Here is an 18,806-nt window from a genome sequence, read left to right as displayed (position 1 = left end):
TATTTAACTAATAAAAAGTCTATTTTTATTATAAGAGATTAAAATAATATTTATTAAGAAATAAAAAAAGAGATTTATTATATAACTTTATATATCTATTTAGTATATAGTTTATATAGCTCTAAGTAATATATAAATATACTAAAAAGCTTAATATAGTTCTTTAGAGTAAATATTTTAGTAGTTAATAAAATTAATAACTTTCTTAATAACTTAGTTTATTTATAATATTAAATAAAAGTTTATTACTATATAGATTATACTTTATTACTTATAGTTTACTATTAGTTAGTATATATCTATAGTTTATTATATTAAATATATTAAGAAAGATATTAAATAATAATAATAATATAATAACGCTTAGAATATTAAATCTATAACTATTAATAATTATAATAATACTACTATTTAAAAACTAAAAAACCTATAAGTTAGTAAGTATTATTAACTATACTAAGTAAATAATTTAATAATATAGATTATAATATAATATTACTAATAAAATATAGAGATATAAGAAGTATTATTAAAGTTAATAAAAAATAGAAATATAATATTATATAGAACTTTTTAAACTACTATAATACTATAGTAATCTATTTCTTAAAAAGATATAAGATTTCCTATTTAAAGCTTTTAAAATTTAAATTAATTATTCTATAATTAGTTAATAGTTAAATTTAGTTAGTTAGATAAATAAGAAGTTTAAGATTATTATTACTTAATAAAATAATAAACTATAATATAAATATTTATATTATATATAATAATATTACTTTAACTAATTAGTATTTATTAATAAATCTAACGTTAATAAGGATATTAAGATATAGAGGACTAAATAAGTATTAAAAAAGCTTATTATATTTTAAATTATAGAGATTAATTAGTTTTAAAACTCTTATATATAGATTTTACTAACTTTTATATTAAGTAATATCTTATATTTAACTATATATTATAGTATAATTAATAGTAATAAGTTTTTTTATTAGTTATAAAAGTATTTTATCCTAAAATATAGGTGTTTTTTAGAACTAAATTTTATTATTATTATAAATAACCTCTCTTATTATTATATACTTAAAATTAAGGGTTTATACTAAGTATTAGGTATTAATTTTAAGTTTCTATTTCTATATTTACTAAATTTTAACTTTATTAAAAAGTATTTTAGTAATCTAAAGCGATATATTAGAAAGATATATTTAAAGTAGAATAATAATAAAAATAATACTTAAGAGTTTATAAAATATTTATATAACTATACTATAGAAATTAAGTATTATTTACTTTAGATTAAAAGCTATTTTTACTATTTATTTATTAACTTTAATAGGATAGAGTATATATTTAATAGTATTAAACTATAAAAGAGAGGATTTATTATTAATATTAAATATTAGTAAGTAATCTAAATTTTTATTATATATTTATATATAATAAATCTTAATTATATTATTATATAATAGTTAATTATTAAATTTATAATTATAGCTAATAAGATTACTAAAAAGTTAGCTATAAGTGTATTAGAATATAAAAAATATATTATTATCTATTATTTTTATTAATAGCTATATATATATATTAATTTTACTTATATAATAGTTAAAATATATTATTAATATTTATAATAATAATTTATAATAATAATATATTATTATAATTAGAGATTTTAACTATAGTTAGAGATTTTAATTACTTCTAATTAGTATTAGGATAAACTAAAATATATTATTTATAGATTTAAAATAATAGTAATTCTATTACTGTTATATATATAGAGTAGTAATATTAAATCTATAGCTATAAATAGACTTTTCTATAGTTAAATATATTATATAAAAAAATTATATATATAATTAAACTTTATATTATTCTTATTATATTACTCTTCTTTATTATCTTTTTCTAAGTAATATATCTCTATTAATAATATATTACTTAAGATTTTAATCTAATTATCCTTATTATTTTATTTAATTTTATCTTATTTAATTTATAACTATATAAGTAGTATTTATAATACTAATAGTAGTAATAATAAAATAAAACTAAAGAGTTCTAAAATACTTATAAAGTTAGCTATATTTAATAATAAATAACTTTATATATACTTACTATATTAACTAACTTTAACTAATATATTATAAATCTCTTATTTAATAGATTAATATAGTATTAAGGTATTAATATATTAAGATAACTTTAATTTATTTAAAACTAATATTATAGAGTTTTTAACTAATATTACTACTATCCCTCTTAGTAATCTAATATATATTTTTATATAAATATCTTTTTCTAACTCTTAATAGTTTAAATAAAGTTTAAAATAAGATATTATATTAAAGAGAGTGTTAAATTACTTTCTATAATAAGTACTATTATCTATAAAAGATTTAATTAAGTTCTTAATATCTTTAATAAGATCTTAAGTAAAACCCTATTTAGTAAACTAAATATTTAGTAATTTATAAATTACTTATAAACTACTATTTACTAATTATAATTTCTATAGCTTCTTTTTAAACTTTTTATTAATATTATATTATTTATTATAGATAGATATAAACTACTTAATAAAGCTAGCTATTTAATCTAAAGCTTTTTAAAGTAAATTTAGTACTACTAGTAAAAATAAATAAATTAAGAATATAATACTTAGTTAATAAATACTTAGAAGGTTTGATAATAGAAGAATTAGTAATAAATATTATAAGATATTTATATATAACTAATATACTAATAATAATAGTATTAGTAGTAATAGCTATATATATAGGTTAAAATATTAAAGATAATAATTTAATACCTTTATATTACTATATATATTAATAATAGTGTTACTATTAATATTAGTTAAGCTAGATTTTAACCTTAATAATAGAAGTATAATATTTTTAGCTTTCTTTTTTATTATTACTATTATTTCTTAGTTATTATTAACTTTAATAATATTTTTATTTCTCTTATTTTAGTATTTTTAATCCTCTATAAATTAGTTATAAAGAATCTTACTAAGTAGTTTTTTAAGTAGTTCTATATTATTAATACTAGCTTATTTAATTATAATAGTTTTTATTTATTTCTCTATATAGTAAGATTTAATCTTGTAATACTTTTAGTTTAATATATAGTATTAATTAAATTTCTTATTACTTAAATTATTCTTATATCTTTAATACTTTAAGTAGATATATATATAGAGAAGTTATTTATATATATTTTCTTTTTAATATTTAATATTTATAGGATTATTAGCTTTATAATTAATTACCTCTTATATATTAGCTAAAACGCTTATTTAGCTACTTTTTTAAAGCGTTTATATATTAGTTATTATACTACTAAAGATTAATATAATACTATATTACTACTTAATAATAAAGTAGATTTTACTTCTCTCTTTAACTTATTTAAGAGAGGGAATAATATTAATCTATAGAATACTTAGCTAAATAACCCTTTTAATAGATAAATAGACTTAAGTAAAGATTAATATTAATTTAGATATATTAGTAAGCTTCTTCTAAGTAATAATAATAATAATATTAGCTTTCTTTATAATATATAAATAAATTATTTCTATTTTAAATTAGGTATTACTATTTATTTCTTAGTTTTTACTATTTATATCTAATATAAGAATAATACTAAATCTATTATATATAATACTCTTAATAATTAGATTAAGAATAAATAAACTATTACTTTTAAATATTAAGCTATAAATAACTTAGATTTATAATAAAGTTAGTTTTTTATTATTTATATTATTCTCTTTTTTAAATATATTATAGAATAATATAAATATATTATTAATATTATAGTAAAAAGCTATAAATATATTATCTATAAATTAAGTAGTTTAATAAGAGGTTAAGTTAACTAAAGTTAAATTTAGTTAAAATAGTAGTATTAATAAAAGTAAAGTACTTTAGAATTAGATTATATATAATAGATCTTTTTTTTATTTCCTCTATATTATTATTACTTTTTAATAAGAAAATACTTTTAAAGCTCTTTATAATAATAGAGAAGCTATAAGTATATATTTTCTTTATAATATAAACTTAGCTACTACTAAATTATTAATCTTAGGTTTAGTTTTAATAATAATAACTTCTTTAGTAGCTTTTTTAGTAGCTTTTTTAGTAGTAATAACTTAATAAACCCTCTTAGTAAGTATAATAATCCTAATTAATAGTGAAGTAGAGTATTAAAGAGGATCTCTAGTAATATCTTATATTAGTTATTATATATATTATTATTTCTATATATTATTAGTAATAAATAATAAATAATACTTAAAAAGGTTATTATCTACTTATTAAGCTATATAGTAATATTTAAGAAGTATTATAATACTTTTAGATAATAAGATTTAATAGAAATAGATTAATTAAAGCTATTAGAATAGGTTAATTACTATATTATAAATATCTATATAGCGTTAAGTAAATTTTTATATATATATAGGGATTATGTATGTATAATTTCAGTAAAAAGGGGGGGTGGATGCTATTAACGCAACAGAGTGTACTCTACGATAAGGTTTACTTAAATGCCCCACCTCAAATTAGATTAATAACTAATGCTAGGCAAAGGCTTTTTTTGTATCCTTGTCACTATATTTTGCCGCTATTATTTTCATTAAGATGACTTTTCTACTGCAATACTACTATCTCTTAGAGGTATTATGCCTATAGTACGTTCTAATAGGCTGCATAGTTGTGATTTTCTTGTGGGGTCTCTCTTAAACCTTTATGGCCTTTTTGCAGTGTATACCCCTTGAGGTAGTATAGGATCATAAGATTGAAAGCAAATACATTAAGAACATCGCGATTATTTGGTATTTTAATAGTACCTTCTATTTTATGAAGAATTCTTTTGTGAATTTTTATATAACTATAGGGAATATAAGGACCCTTTTTTCCTCTACTTTAACTTAAGCTAGTCTTTTTAACTATTATATCTTTAGATAAGGGTAATAATAGCGATTAGCTTTTAGAGCTATTTACTATATTTCTTATTAAATATCCTATTAATCTCCTTTATATTATTCTTATTTTTTAGGTTCTTAGTAATCTTTTTAAATCTCTATTTAATTTAATAGAGAGCTTAGTTTTAAGGATTTTCTAAGAACTTAATATATATTATAAAGAAGTATAAAAATATTATATTATTATTCTTAGTTATAAGGATATAACTAAGCTATTATTAAATATATAGTAAATTAGTCTCTTTTAAATATTTAATATTACTAATAGTAAGAGCTATATTAATTAAGTAGGGGGTATATATAAGATTTATCTTAGAGGGTTTTAAATATAAGCTATAGTATAATAGGGAGCTACTTCTACTTAGCTAAGTAGCTTAAAAATCCCCTTTATATACTTTATAGGTTAGTTAGAGGTTATGCTGTGACCCTCTATATATTTCCCTATTAGAGTTATATAGTAGTTAATAAGGTGCGCCTCTAGGCGGCAAACTATAAAGAAGAAAACTTAGAAGGGAAGAAAGACAGTACCTTCAACATCATCACGGACTTCATTATTATAACGCTGCCGGTCCCTAAGATATGGCAGCTCTAGATGCCGCGTACACAAAAGGTGGTTCTTGTTGGTGTATTCATGTTGGGGTTTTTGTAGGTGATTCATCTCCATGGCGAGGCATTCGCTGACACTCAACAGAACAATCGCAATTTCTATTCTGAGAATGCAGTGGCTCAATCCAATGCCCGATCGAACGTGGTGGAATGTAAAACCGGCAATGTGGTCACTTGCTGAAATCACGTGTGCTATTCTCTGCGCTTGTTTGCCTGTATTAAAGCCTTTGATAGTGCGAGCGAAGCCTCTCTTCAAACCACTCCGGAGTCGCTCTTCTCAGGATGGCACTCCATAGACTATGGTTAATGAGCAACAAGAATGTCCATATCATGATTGAATATTTGACTTCTCATCTTCGATCTTGTCTTGTAAACAGGAGAATAGCTCTGTTCACAGCTGCTGACAGCGTGGTCGAGACTCCTGAGGCAGGCTGTGATCAACTTGATGGAGATCATACCAGCCGCTGGGGACGACAAGGGTGCTACTCCACTTTCAAAAGGTGGTGGATTGAACAACGCGCATTTTCTAGGTCCAGGTGTGGCCCTTTTCAACCGATACAATCCCTTGTTGGCTCGCTTTCCCACTTGCAATCTAGATCTTTTGCAGACGGCTGCAGAAACGGTCGCTGAGTCCAGACAACCAAAATTGCGGTGTATCTCTGCCAAGCGCCAAGATCTATTTGGAGAACCCCTCAGCTGTGGGATGAACACTCACTAGCGAATGGCCTCCTCTGGCGGCCATGCAGAGTATGCTTCACGAGGTAAAAGTCACGGATACAGTACCCTTTTTGCACTTTTATTCCTCTTACTTGTTTACCTGCCTGCTAAGAGTCCTGCCTTCAATCAACTCAAAGTTCTATCAATCTCTCCCAGCCTTGCCAAAAGCTGCAAGTACCCCTTGGAAGTGACAGGGATATCATGCAGTAAGACGCCGACTTAGGAAATGCTCTTACATATTGCGCGCAAAGCGAGCCAAACAGAAGCCCGCCAAGTTGTTTTTGATCCAACCGACCACCGTCAATTCACCTTGCCCCGTTTCTGCCGCACATTTAAATGACAGCTCAGAGTCAGTGCCGAGCATTTAATGTGGCTGGGCCCCGCCGAGCTTTTGGTGAGAAATCCAGCACCGCGCGGTTCGTCTGGTTGCTGCGAGGATTTGCCGCATCTCCGGAGTCATGGCAACGTACGCGGGAGAACAGTCCCCGACAACCGAACATGACGTGACATCACTGGAGGCAAATAGGTTGCCGTATTGGGACTCTGACGAAGTACCGGCGGAAACTGACGATGACTTCCGAGAGTTCATCTATCGCAAGTCGACACCTTATAATATGGCATGCAACGTTTCACTAATTGATGACAGGCAAGGTTAGCGGCACTTTCAGTCCAAGCGAAAGCCAGATCAGCACTTGGATAGACGCACCAAACCAGGACACTCATGCTTCCTTCGGGGATCATGGGGTGACTGCTACAGTTAATGCATGCGGGGATCTCATGCAATTTAGCCGCTACCTAGACGCTGGTAGTTCAGGAATCTTTTGTGCAGATCACACGACCACAAATGAGCCCTACTCCGTTCAAGAGAGGGCCGAGGATCTGTTGCACTTATCCCAGGACAAGTCTCGACAAAGATTCACCTACGGGTTGCGGGTTCTAGGCATCAGCATGAAGAACTGTCATCATCTGGGCTACGTTCACGATAGGTGGCCCCGGTACGAAGTCGAAGATAAAAGCCTCAAGCTTACGATCCAATGGATGGTACGCGAGAAGACCGTTCTTCAGCAATGTATAATCACCAATACCGGGGAAACTGACGTCGACATCCCAATGGAATTTTGCAAAGGATTACACATTCGGGACATGGACTACCTGGATCCCATGGATAAATTCAATGACGATTGGGATGGACATGTTCCAGTCCAAGGCCCGAACAACTACGGATGGGTCTTAGCTCATCCGCTCAAGCGAAAGGGAGCAACGGAAGAAAAGCGGCCGACCAAAGATACACCAATGCAGCTCATGCGTCTTGGCTCTCGAAAGCCCACAAACGCTACTGTTGACAGCCACAAGGGAGACATGTGGGGATATTCGGGGAATGTAAAACTACCACATGCCGAAAATGATGACAACCAGGACATTATTGCGGTGGTTATCTCGGTATTCGTGGATGGTAAAGCCATTCGTTTTGGAACCGCTAACCAAAAGTCCCACGAGAAGATGGCTAGAAGGATCAGGGGTGGGGCCGCAATTGAAGTTGTCAGTGCCTACAAGATGGTGCGTTTCACTGACTCTAGGGCTTCTTGGGAAGATTTCGTGATCTCGGCAAATGTAGCAGACGTCAGCAACCACTTGACCTTTGCATCGAAGTTCTTCACGACATTCTCTCCCTGTGCCCACGAACCTAGCCATGTCGATCATGGACAGAGAGACGGCGAAACGGGTAGAGATAGAAGAAGGAATTGGATTTCGCCGCTGCCTACGGGTCCACCGAAAGGCTTGCTGGAGATTGAGGACCAGTCTGTCAACCAATCATTCAACCACATCGACTTTGTGGCTCGAAGAAAGCTTGAGCATATCTTGTCCGTTTGCGCGATTCCTCTGCGTGACCCCGAGGAGGAAGGAGATATTGTGCCTGTCGCGTTGACATGTGGGGATACATCGGGCCACCGTGTGTCTTCCCCGGCAAGTTTGTAAGACATTTTCGCTCATCAAATGATATTTCTTCTGTTGAGACACTTTTGCTGACCCTTTGCAGTTTTGCGTTCAGTTTTCTGCTTGAAATTTCAAAGCGGTTGACCGCCGCGAGGAGCAAAGACCAATATGATACCTATGGGGAGTTGCGACAGCGAATCTACTCAGTCTGTCGCGGCCACTTAAAATGGCTCAACTCAGTTGAGAAAACGGATTCGAACTGCTTCTCGGCAAACTATTGGGTCAAGGGGAATAAGATGTCTCGCAATGAGGAAAGCGAGTCCTTTATGCCAATCGATTCCTTGACCGACACCCCATTTCAGATAATCAAGGTGTTTGAATTTGCGAGTCAATACCACGGCGAAGATGACTTGGACCTCGCGCGGGGAATCATCAAACAAGTTGCTGTTCCCTGGATCACAGCCCTCAATAAGTCCGACGTCCGCATTTCCCGTGCTTGGCCCCACTCGCAAGATGAAGGGTGCAATAAGTACAGACTTAGCGAGCATGTATGGATCTGGAGAGCACTGAAGCTGGTCGAAGGTCACTTCCGAGACTTTCCGGAAGACAAAGTTTCAGATGCTGAAGATGAGAAATTTAGTGGAGAACCCAGCCGTGGACAACAAAGCAAGGAGATTCGAGATGTCACCACGGCTCAACATGATCAGGTCTTAACAGATGACAGCCTGCTCAGAAGGTTCGACTCTCGTGGTGTTCAACGAGATATTCTTAGACGTTTCACGGCCGAGAACGAAATCTCCAAGAAAAGAATGCTGGCAATGACTCGGTCTCCCAGGGAGACGCGATTTCTATTTCATGCCAGTGATACGACGCTTTTCTATGGTATCAACAGGGATTTCTTCTTAGAGAAAACCTCACTCAACGAAGTATGGCAAAACACAATTGAGGCACAAGTTCATCACAATGAGAACTCCGAAACTGGATGGGACAACTCAATTCGCTATGCCCTGGCGATTATGCTCGGAACCAGGGACATCAGTATAAACAAGCGGCCTCCACAGGAGCTGATCAAGTCATCGTTGGAAGTTCTCTTTGGTTCTACGAGTCCGAATGGGCTATTATTCGGGCTTTTGGATAGCAACACGAAGGAATCGGCTTTATTTGGCCGAGAAAATGATCGAGACTTCTACTTCCACGCTAGTTTCGAGATCCCATATATTCTTCTCACTCATTGCTGGAGAATTCACTCGAAACTCAACACGTCTGGCACCCAGCCTGAACCTTCTTCCACGCCGCAAACAAAGGTGTTCACAACGCATGACCTATTGGAAGAGGTTGCAGACTTGAACTTGATGCAACCGAAGAGACAGCCCGCGCAGACAGACCGCATCCCCAGATTGCCTGTTGGATCGGCTCCTAGTCCTGACATGACAGAGACCCAGCTCGTCTCCACATTGCCCCAGCCAGGGGTCAAGCTCAAAGCAACCAAGGTAGTATCTATGAAGAAGAGCATTCCATTCAACAGTCTGATCGACCAAAGCAGTATTGTTGATCTGGATGAAGAATGGCTTTACAATTACCCTACTTTCTTCAGCATGGAGAAGCAGACTTCCACCAAGTTCAACAAAGAGGCAGAGAGTCTCCTTGACCGTACTGAGAGGGATACATCCGGAGCTCTCATATCCAGAGCAGCTGAAGGATACACAAGGTATCTAAGGAATGGAGAACGGCGGAATCGTCCTGCCACTGAAGCGAGAGATCCAGGAGACCCTTTGCAGCTTCTGAGTAAGACTTGGACAGACATACCTTCTCCAGATGGGCACAACGCCCTCGAGGATGAATCAGACAACATGACCTTTATTGCGGATGTTCTTAGGCAACGAAATCTCCAGAAGCACGAGAGAGAAAATAACGTTACATTCCGCGGGGTCAATAGCAACTTCAAGCTCTGGTACCTGTTATCTCTGCCTAGAACGGCTTCCAAGGCAAAGAAAAGATTCATCTGGCTTCCATCAGCCGATGATGAGAGGGCTCTCGTTTGCTACCTGACGAGCCCGCAAGAAGAAAGGCAAGCCATCTCTCTTTTCTTCGAGCGGCACCATCAATATGAAAAGCATTTTCTGGACGAAACTTCCATGGTTCTCAACACCTGGGAGAGCGAACTTCATCTAAGCTTTTACAAACTGGTGGACGAGGACTACACGCCCACTGTTGGAATTCCAAGGGGAGATGTGGACGAGTTTCCAGGGAGAGAACCAAAGTTACTTGTTAAAGCTGCCGTCGGGTTTCGGTTCATTGGAGACTTCTTTGACAGGCACTGGACTTGCCATCTTATCGAACACATCCCCGGTGGCAAGCGGGTTCCGACTTGGTGGGATAGGGAAATGCACGAGAGAGATTTTCCTTGGGGTGACAAGGGTCATCTTGTCCAAGATAACAATTGTTGGAGGCAGAGAAAGGTGCTAGAGTTGCATCTTTTTGACAGGATTTTGGAAGAACTCGTTGACAGCACCAAGACGATCTACAACACCGTCAAAGAAGAACTTGGTGTGAAACATGTTGCCATCCCATTTTCCGTTCTCAACAGCGAGGATTATTTCTCATCCAGCGAGCAATGGCAAAGATATCAGCAAATACTTCAGGTGTTGGAAGAGGATTTGTCAGACATGCGGGTCATCATATCAAAATGGGAGACACGAGAAAAAGACCGAGGTCAGGAGCGACCACGCTGGACACGCACAGATGAGAGAAAATATCGCCGATATATTGGGAAGCTTGAAGGAACTACACGTCGTCGCATTCGGGACCTGCATCGGTTGCATGTGCAGATTCAGTCACTCAAAGAGACACTGAGACGAGGCCAGCAACAAATCCGTGACGATCTCAACCTTCGTGGGTCAGAGAACATCCGCTTCTTTACCTACGTCACAGTCGTATTTCTGCCCCTGGGCTTTGCATCCAGTATTTTCGGAATGAGCGAAGAGCCACCTAGCAGTGTCATACCTCCAATGATTATCTGTTCTGTTGTTGCGCTGCTTGTCACTGTTGTCGCGTTGGCCAACGCTAAGCGGCTAAATGGAGTTGTCGAAGTTATATCAGAGAGTATAAACCGGTACTCTCTGTCGAAGATGGAAGGAAGCCCTCTCCTCAATCGTCATCGACGTAAGTTGGTAAAGACGCAGAACCTCACAAGGCAAGCCGAGGAAGCCGGGTCTGAGACCTCTGAGGGCCACTCCAAGGGCACTAATATGCACGCAACTCGTGGAATACGAGCTCACGAGGACGAACAATCTTGGCATTTTTGGTTCTGGGTAGGATACATTTTTGTTGAACTGCCAGCGCGGAGAGTCTTGATGGCATACTACGACCTGAAGCATCCAAAGTTCACCCATTGGAGCATGTACTTCCGTTTGGTCATGGGTACACTTCTTCTGCCAATCTTCCTGGTCTCTTTTTTCTTTCAATTGGTGTTGATCAATACTTTTGATGCAGTGCGGAGTATTCTGAGTGAGTACAGAACCATCTATACGTTCCTGTATCCGATGTTACTAACACAGAGGAGGCGATTTGAAGAGGCTTGTAGAGTCAAGTCTGACAGAAAACGAAGAGAATGCAAAGTTCGTGGACAGCCACATGGGCAGGCTTGCCTATCCCATGAAAAGTTACCGCCCGTACAGAAGAACCAAAGGAGACACATCCGAGGAACAGACGGACCAAAAGGACCCGCGGCAAAGTTCGTACGGAGATGCAACATCACACTACAGCGGGAAATAGTGTACCAACAACGGCGCGAGCATCAACGAGCATCTTGTGCGACCATGTAATCGTGTCATCACCTTCATCTAAGTAGAGATAGGGAACAAACGCATTACCTCCGCTCAGTGTGAATCTTTTGGCTATTCCGGAAAACCAGTTGTTGAAATCACTATTTTGCTCCCCTTTCCACATAGCGTACTGCTTACATGATACATCCAATTTGCGACGGCGTATTCGCGTAGGCTTCAATTCAAGCACAGCTCAGAGAAACTCCGCCGGCATGGCATAAGTAATTGAGCCTAGACCGCTAGGGTTTTATTGATGAGCGAAGACAATCGCAAAAGTTACTGAGTGATGCAATGATCAAGGTAAACACAACCGGCGTATCAAGCCCGCTGGAACGAGATGATAGTTTCTAGTCTGAAGGCTTTCTGCCATATACCACATGACTGATAATACATCACGTCAGCCCATGATACGAGATTGATGTCAGACAAGACGTTACACTTACAACTCCATGCGAGCGTGGAAGGTGTTAGACTTCAACTCATTGCGGACCTTGGCAAGCATGACGATGCACTCATCGCGAGTCCATCCTAAGACGTCGCAGAAGATCCTGAAAGTAAATGCCTCTGCGCCGTCCATCAATTGAATTAGATTGATAATTCCGAGTTCCTTGTAATGAGGGTCCTTGGGCCATGGTCCAATGGGCAGTTTGAACCGCTGATGCACGACGTCGGTGAAGCCAGCGTCCTCGACCCATCCTTCCAGATGAGGCCCGGGGCATGCGTTGCGGCCTATCGTTTCGCAAGCTTTAATGAATCCCTGTACCCATTTCATGGTCTCATGCTCGTCTGTGAGGCTGCCGTCGTCGGAGACGAAGCTCAGGTCGTAATCCTGGAACTCGACCCATCCACCCTCCTTTGTGTTCCTAGGCATGATGAGAAACAAGCATCCACTATCTCAACCGCTCATACTTACTCGTAGACCCGTTCCATCAGCTTTGGCCAGTCTGCAATAGCACCAAGCATGTACCTGCAGAAGATGAAGTCAAATCCATTCAAGCCGAGCCAAGGACTTTCAACGTCATCGACCTCAAAATGGACATTAGGCGGAACCCTGTATCTATCATAAACCGATGATTTCGTTTGGTGAGGTGTATAGGACAAAACCTACCAAGTGGGTTGGATAGCACTCAGATCGTTCCCGGTGATCTACCAGACGGGGCAGTCAGTTCATGTTAGAAGGAAGATCTTGGAACAAGATCTCGACTGAGGAATATGCAATGCTCACCTTGGCATTGGGGAATATTTCTGCTGCTTCAATAGCCCCTAGGAAAACGTAAGGCATTCATTGCGCGTCAACGAGGGTGATAAACTTACAGATACCGGTGCCTGTCCCAATGTCGAGGACATTATGAACTTTCTCAGCATCGATCGGAGCCAGAAAGAGCTTATTCCCAATCGCTTTTGTCATGAGCATATGATTGAAGTCAAGTCGATCCATTTCTTGCTAGAAGAGGCCGCCATCAGCAAAATTCGTCATCCGATTCTTAAGCAACTACCTCATCATTGGGGCCATAATAAGCTACTAAAGTCAGCCAATTATTCGTACAGCAAGGTGCTTTCGGTGATTGACACAGCTTCTCCAATATCAAGAACATACCTCCAGCTCGAAAAGCATGGTAACGTCTACCATTCTCCGTAGGGTAGTCGACCACACTGGAAGTCAGAGAGGCGGTGTATGAAGAACTATCGTCAAGTTAATCAACTTCTTCAAGAAAGACACTTGCATGTCCTAACATTCTATCCTCAATAGTGGAGTCGTTGTCTGGGATCTGAATAAACATCAAATCAATGGAGTGCGATAAGATTGACGTGGATGAATAATTACCGCATCGTCGACTTCAATGGCAGCTGCGAGGACCTCTTCGCGAGTAGAACCTGGGGATAGTCCACCCGCTGGTGATGCAGTCTTAGACCTATTCGGGGAGGCGCTCTTTGATTTGTCTCCTGTGGACTTCGCCTTGGGACTGCTTGTTGCGTCCGCCATCTTGTCGTTGAGGGTGTTGATGGATTTGGGAACCAAAATGGCCTCAAGTCGCCAAGCGGTCAGAACGAGGGGCAGGAGCCAACTTGTACCTCAGTAAGCGGCCCGGGAGTCTGACATTGTCGCCCGCTGCTTTTTCTTCTGCAGCTTTGTTGGTATGGATGGACAGGGGATACTGAAGACAGTCCACATCTCGTTACATTGAGTTTCGCTCATCCCCCGACGTGCAGACTTCAACCCGAGGTAGCCAATGAACAGTCTCGCCTGGCTCCAATTGCAGCTTCTCCAATTCGAGACCCTGCTTTGCTGCCCTTATGAGACCAATGACCTCTACCCGCTTCCTGTCCCCGGGCCGTCCCTGGCCTGCCTCCAAGGGTGCAGCATGACATGGGGTACGAGTCAGCTCGGTGAACATCTGATGCCCCAAGATAGGAACGGACACCGTGTCTGAGCACCAACCAGAGGGAAGAATATGGCGTCCCCTCCTACATTGCGACATGAGCTGCAGAACCGAGATACCGGGTGTCTCCGTTGAAGAGCAGACAGCTGGTGCTGCGTGGATTTTGAACGATTCAATGCGATCAAGACACCGCACAGCTTTCTTAATACTTCGAGACAACTTCTAAATTCATCTTTTGTATCACTAATTTTCATAATTATCTAACGTTCTGAAAGAACTCTTTTATCATATATAACTCCAAAGGTGATTTTTTCTCTCGCATACTTCGACCCTCATGCATGGGCGTCGAAAACAAGGGCCCAGTCTTGATGGCCGTCTTCAACAGGCAACTCGAAGCGACGAACTCCCGTTCCGGTGCACTGCTCGTAGTCAAACTTCGTATACTCGCCAGACACGGGGCTGAACCAGCTCGCAGTCACATTACAGCCTGTAAGACTGCCGGTGTCGATGTTGATGGTAGAGTTTGGAGAGTACACCATCAGCCACGATCCTTTGCTGTCGCGAGTGGCTGCGATCCGGGCGTCAGATATCCCTGCAGAATATTTAGTATTCATGCAAACTTCCTTATCGCGAGACTTTGTCGCGCTATTAGGGTACTTGGAGACGAACCAGCGTTGCCGACGATGATATCCTGAGCTGGAATCCTGTCAAGATATGTCTCCTGGCCACGGTCAAGAATAGCCTTCTTAACCCACTGAACCTCAGCTGAGCCAGGCTGCGCTATGCCTTCTGTCCAGTAGATCGGAGGTCCTCCGCCGGCGTTCGGGTAGAGTTCCGACGTCATCTGCCATACCGAGTTCGATCCGTACGTCAGACCAGCCATGCCGGCGAAAGCCTGCGCCCACTCATGGTCAGTCCACATCACATAAACTGCGCATCGTGCCTTCTTTGGAGATCAACTCACAGTGTGCCAATTTCCGATCCGGACGTCGCTGGCGTTCCAGACACTGAGGTGAGCCTTGGCATTGTTCCAGCGGCCCTCATAATGCGGCTCATTCTCGATTGCGGGACGTTTCTTGCCAGAGGTGGTCTCGCCAACGGCATACATCAGCTCGGCTGGCTCCCATCCCCGGCGACAAGACCACCAAGGAATCGGGGCGTTGGGAGGATAGTCCGAATGGCCAGACTGAGACGTGTCGAAACTAAGCCACGAGCTGTTCCCGAAGAAGGAACTTGACAGCGCCAGAGGACCGTCGGCGAACCATTGGTTCGTTGGGTGCATAGATACCATCGGCTGGTAAACAAGGCCGTTGTCGATAGGCTTGCGCCATTCATCCCCCAGAGCAGCCTTCTCACCATCCACGATGCCCTCCGCAAAGGCCTCATACACATCCGTGAAGTCGATCACTTCATACTCACCGGACAGCTTCGTTCCCCTAACACCACCGTAGGCGTAATCTCTCGCGATCGCAGTCTTGTTCTTCCACCACGGATTCGTATCCCCAAAGATGATCTTGGGCACGTACGGATACCGCTCCCCCACAAACTCTCCAAACAGCCTCGCAGCGGCCGCATCAAAGAACCCAGGAACGCCGGCATCGTTGTGCACGTACTTGCCCCACGCCGGGTGCAGCGCGATGCGGATGCCGTACTCCTCCCACGCATGTTGCATCACCTTGTCGACGAACGCCCAGTGGTCGAGGTTTGGTCGCGTGACGTCGCCGTCGATCCAGGACGGGTTTCCGAGGCGGTCTGGCTCGGTGATGCTGTCTGGATGCGCCCCGACGGCCTGAACCACATTGAAGCCTTTGCTGTGCCGGTCTTTGAAGTATGTGTCGGTTTCTTCAAACGTGAGACGGTTGAAGAGAAACCACGCGGTGTCTGCCTGCCAGAAGAAGGGCTTGTGGTCTATGGTCTGGAAGTAGTGGCCATTTTCGGAGGCGAAGAGGGCGTACTCGGGTGGAGGGCTCCATGCCGCTGCTATGCGGAAAATAATAGCCACATATGCTGCCGATATGAGCTTTCTACTGAAGGATAGCATCTTAACTGAATGTTTGAGAGAAAATAATAAGCATTCCAAGTTCCATGCGGTGCCTAGAATATCTCTGGTCGGGCCTTGAGATTGTCACCTTTATACCTTCTTAACGGATTAGTAGGCGCTACATCAGCTTAGCCGACGACAGCATGAGATGCATCTGGAGGCGATACATCGTGGGTAAACATACCTTCTGCGGCACCTCGACAGTAGTGTAGCCGCACGCGTGCGGCGCGGCTGCGGAGGCGGGATCGGCTCAGATCTGCCTAACCCGGCGACTGGTGGAAGAATGCCCTCCGCCCCTTCACCGGCCTTCCGCGGCACGGTGGGGATGGCGGGGTCACGAAAGGTCTTGAACGAACTGGTGGGAGGGTACGTCAACATTTGCGGGGTACAACGATACTCATTGGTGACGACTAAAGGCTTTTTTAACATCAATTAGGAAATTGGAAGCGTACTTGAGCTTCGAGGGGTATCTTCTCCTCATAAGGAATGTGCTCACATATCGACCTTCTAAGTATATGCGTTGGAATCAGGTGCGAATAAAGCGGGAATTTGAGAATCGAGATTATTCTTCATTCATACAATACAATGATCGATGTGTCTTCAAGTTTCGAGAGACTTGGCGTGGGTGGGTGAGATTTGACGAAGCTGGCTGCTGACCATGTTTGCGTCATCCTGTTCGTAAGACTGGTGCGCGTGTGGCACGTAAGTCTGGCGGAAGGCAGATTGCTTAAGAGCTTTGCTAGGCGATTGGATTGCTTAGTTTCATGTCAATCATCCGCACTCAGTTCTTCACTATCCCTACCATCGACTCAATCAACGTACCTGTCCTCTTCACTGTCGTTGTTACATCCCCGAGTAAGATGGCCTTCTTCGACACCATCGCAGACCTGTTTGCAAACCAGACAACTCCGCCGTCGGCCCCGAAGCATTTCTTGGCATCTTTGGGCATTCCTTCTGTCTCCATCGCCGTCCTAGACAAAGGTGATATCGAGGCGAGATGTTTTTCTACTGTTGGCAATGACGAGGAAACTCGTTTTCAGGCGGCGAGCATCTCGAAGCCCACGGCCGCCACTGCAGTCATGAGGCTTGTCAGTCAGGGGAAGCTTTCACTGGACGACAAATTGCTACACCACCTTCCGGAAGAGCTCTTTAAGAACCTCGGGCCGCCCGCGATCCTCAAACAAATAACTCTCCGCCATCTTCTCACCCACACGGCCGGGTTCCGGACTTCGGCCTATACGGGTTATGCGAACAACATGCCTTCGGCCCTAGACACGTTGCTCGACAGGAATGGTGGACATAACATTGCCGAAGGGCTGACCCTGCTGCCGGGGATGAAGCACGCATACTGCGGGGGCAACTTCGCCATGCTTCAGCTTATACTGGAGAAGATGTTTGACAAGCCCTTCCAGGACCTTGTGAGAGAGCTTGTCTTTGAGCCCCTCGGAATGTCTCACTCAAGCTATGACATGCCTGAGCATGACGACAAGGGGAACTATGCGCGTTCTTGGTGGACTGGCAATGAGCCGCATGATACCCCATGGCATCACCATCCCGAGTTCGCATCAGGTGGAGTCTGGACGACGCCAACGGATCTGTTGAAGCTTATCAGAGGCATCCAGCAATCCTTGAGGGCAGACATCCCCGAGAACGACACATTTCTCCCACAGGATATTGCTAAGGAGATGTTGACCCAGGTACAACAGGGCATTGCCATCTCATGGTTCGTGTCGAGGCACAAGAGCAACGTCTTTGGCCACTTTGGTGGCAACTCGCCCTGCTTCAGATGCTACGTGGTTGGCTTTGCCAACACAACTGGAGACGTCGATGAGAAAGACTTGGAAGCAGATTGCGGTATTGCTGTTATGACCAACGGATGGGAAGGAACTGATGTTTGCTGCCGCGTGGTTCACGCAGTATCATATGCCAAAGTATGGCCTTACATGGGCACGTTGGAGCATCTTCAGGAAGTATCCATTCCTTTCAGAGACATCAACAAAAAGATTGATACAAGATGGGAGGATTGGATTGGCGAGTGGTCATCTGGGTGGAGGCTGGAGAAGGGAGACGACGAAGATCCGCGAGCGAGTTTCAGGGAGTTTGCTGGTTTGAAGCTGGTTGCCGCCGCAGTACCTGCTGAGCGTGAGAAGCAGGGAGATTCTATTGATTTGCTTGTCGATGGATTGCGCATCATGCTGAGACTCCATTATGTGGACGCTGAGCCGGTCATCAGCCTCTGGAGCGGCCTCATCTTTCAAACCGAGACTCTTAGAAAGAGGTCGTATCTGTAG

General features: G+C 40.3%; 4 protein-coding genes across 4 annotated transcripts; 2 read left to right on the top strand and 2 right to left on the bottom strand.

Moving 5' to 3' along the window:
• Positions 1–6,904: 6,904 nt before the first annotated feature.
• On the top strand, positions 6,905–11,852 carry CGCS363_v005613 (uncharacterized protein; the record flags this gene model as incomplete). Its single annotated transcript, XM_036637462.1, has 4 exons — positions 6,905–6,917; positions 6,981–8,307; positions 8,373–11,776; positions 11,845–11,852. 4 exons carry the CDS (start codon positions 6,905–6,907, stop codon positions 11,850–11,852), a joined length of 4,752 nt encoding a protein of 1,583 aa, XP_036498353.1.
• Positions 11,853–12,532: 680 nt separating this feature from the next.
• On the bottom strand, positions 12,533–14,077 carry CGCS363_v005612 (Secondary metabolism regulator LAE1; the record flags this gene model as incomplete). Its single annotated transcript, XM_036637461.1, has 8 exons — positions 12,533–12,956; positions 13,007–13,144; positions 13,202–13,239; positions 13,319–13,356; positions 13,408–13,491; positions 13,691–13,776; positions 13,828–13,862; positions 13,919–14,077. 8 exons carry the CDS (start codon positions 14,075–14,077, stop codon positions 12,533–12,535), a joined length of 1,002 nt encoding a protein of 333 aa, XP_036498352.1.
• A 729-nt stretch (positions 14,078–14,806) lies between these two features.
• CGCS363_v005611 (uncharacterized protein) lies at positions 14,807–16,515 on the bottom strand (the record flags this gene model as incomplete). The annotated part of the gene is made up of 3 exons (XM_036637460.1): positions 14,807–15,066; positions 15,144–15,369; positions 15,439–16,515. The coding sequence occupies 3 exons, from the start codon at positions 16,513–16,515 to the stop codon at positions 14,807–14,809; spliced, it is 1,563 nt and encodes a 520-aa protein (XP_036498351.1).
• A 764-nt stretch (positions 16,516–17,279) lies between these two features.
• On the top strand, positions 17,280–18,806 carry pbp-1 (Penicillin-binding protein 4; the record flags this gene model as incomplete). Its single annotated transcript, XM_036637459.1, has 1 exon — positions 17,280–18,806. The coding sequence occupies one exon, from the start codon at positions 17,280–17,282 to the stop codon at positions 18,804–18,806; it is 1,527 nt and encodes a 508-aa protein (XP_036498350.1).

Source organism: Colletotrichum siamense, assembly GCF_013390195.1.
Source record: "Colletotrichum siamense strain Cg363 chromosome Unknown KSG_Cg363_contig03, whole genome shotgun sequence".
Lineage (NCBI taxonomy): Eukaryota > Fungi > Ascomycota > Sordariomycetes > Glomerellales > Glomerellaceae > Colletotrichum > Colletotrichum siamense.
Note: the sequence above shows the minus strand (reverse complement) of the source record. Positions and strands in the feature narration are given on the sequence as shown.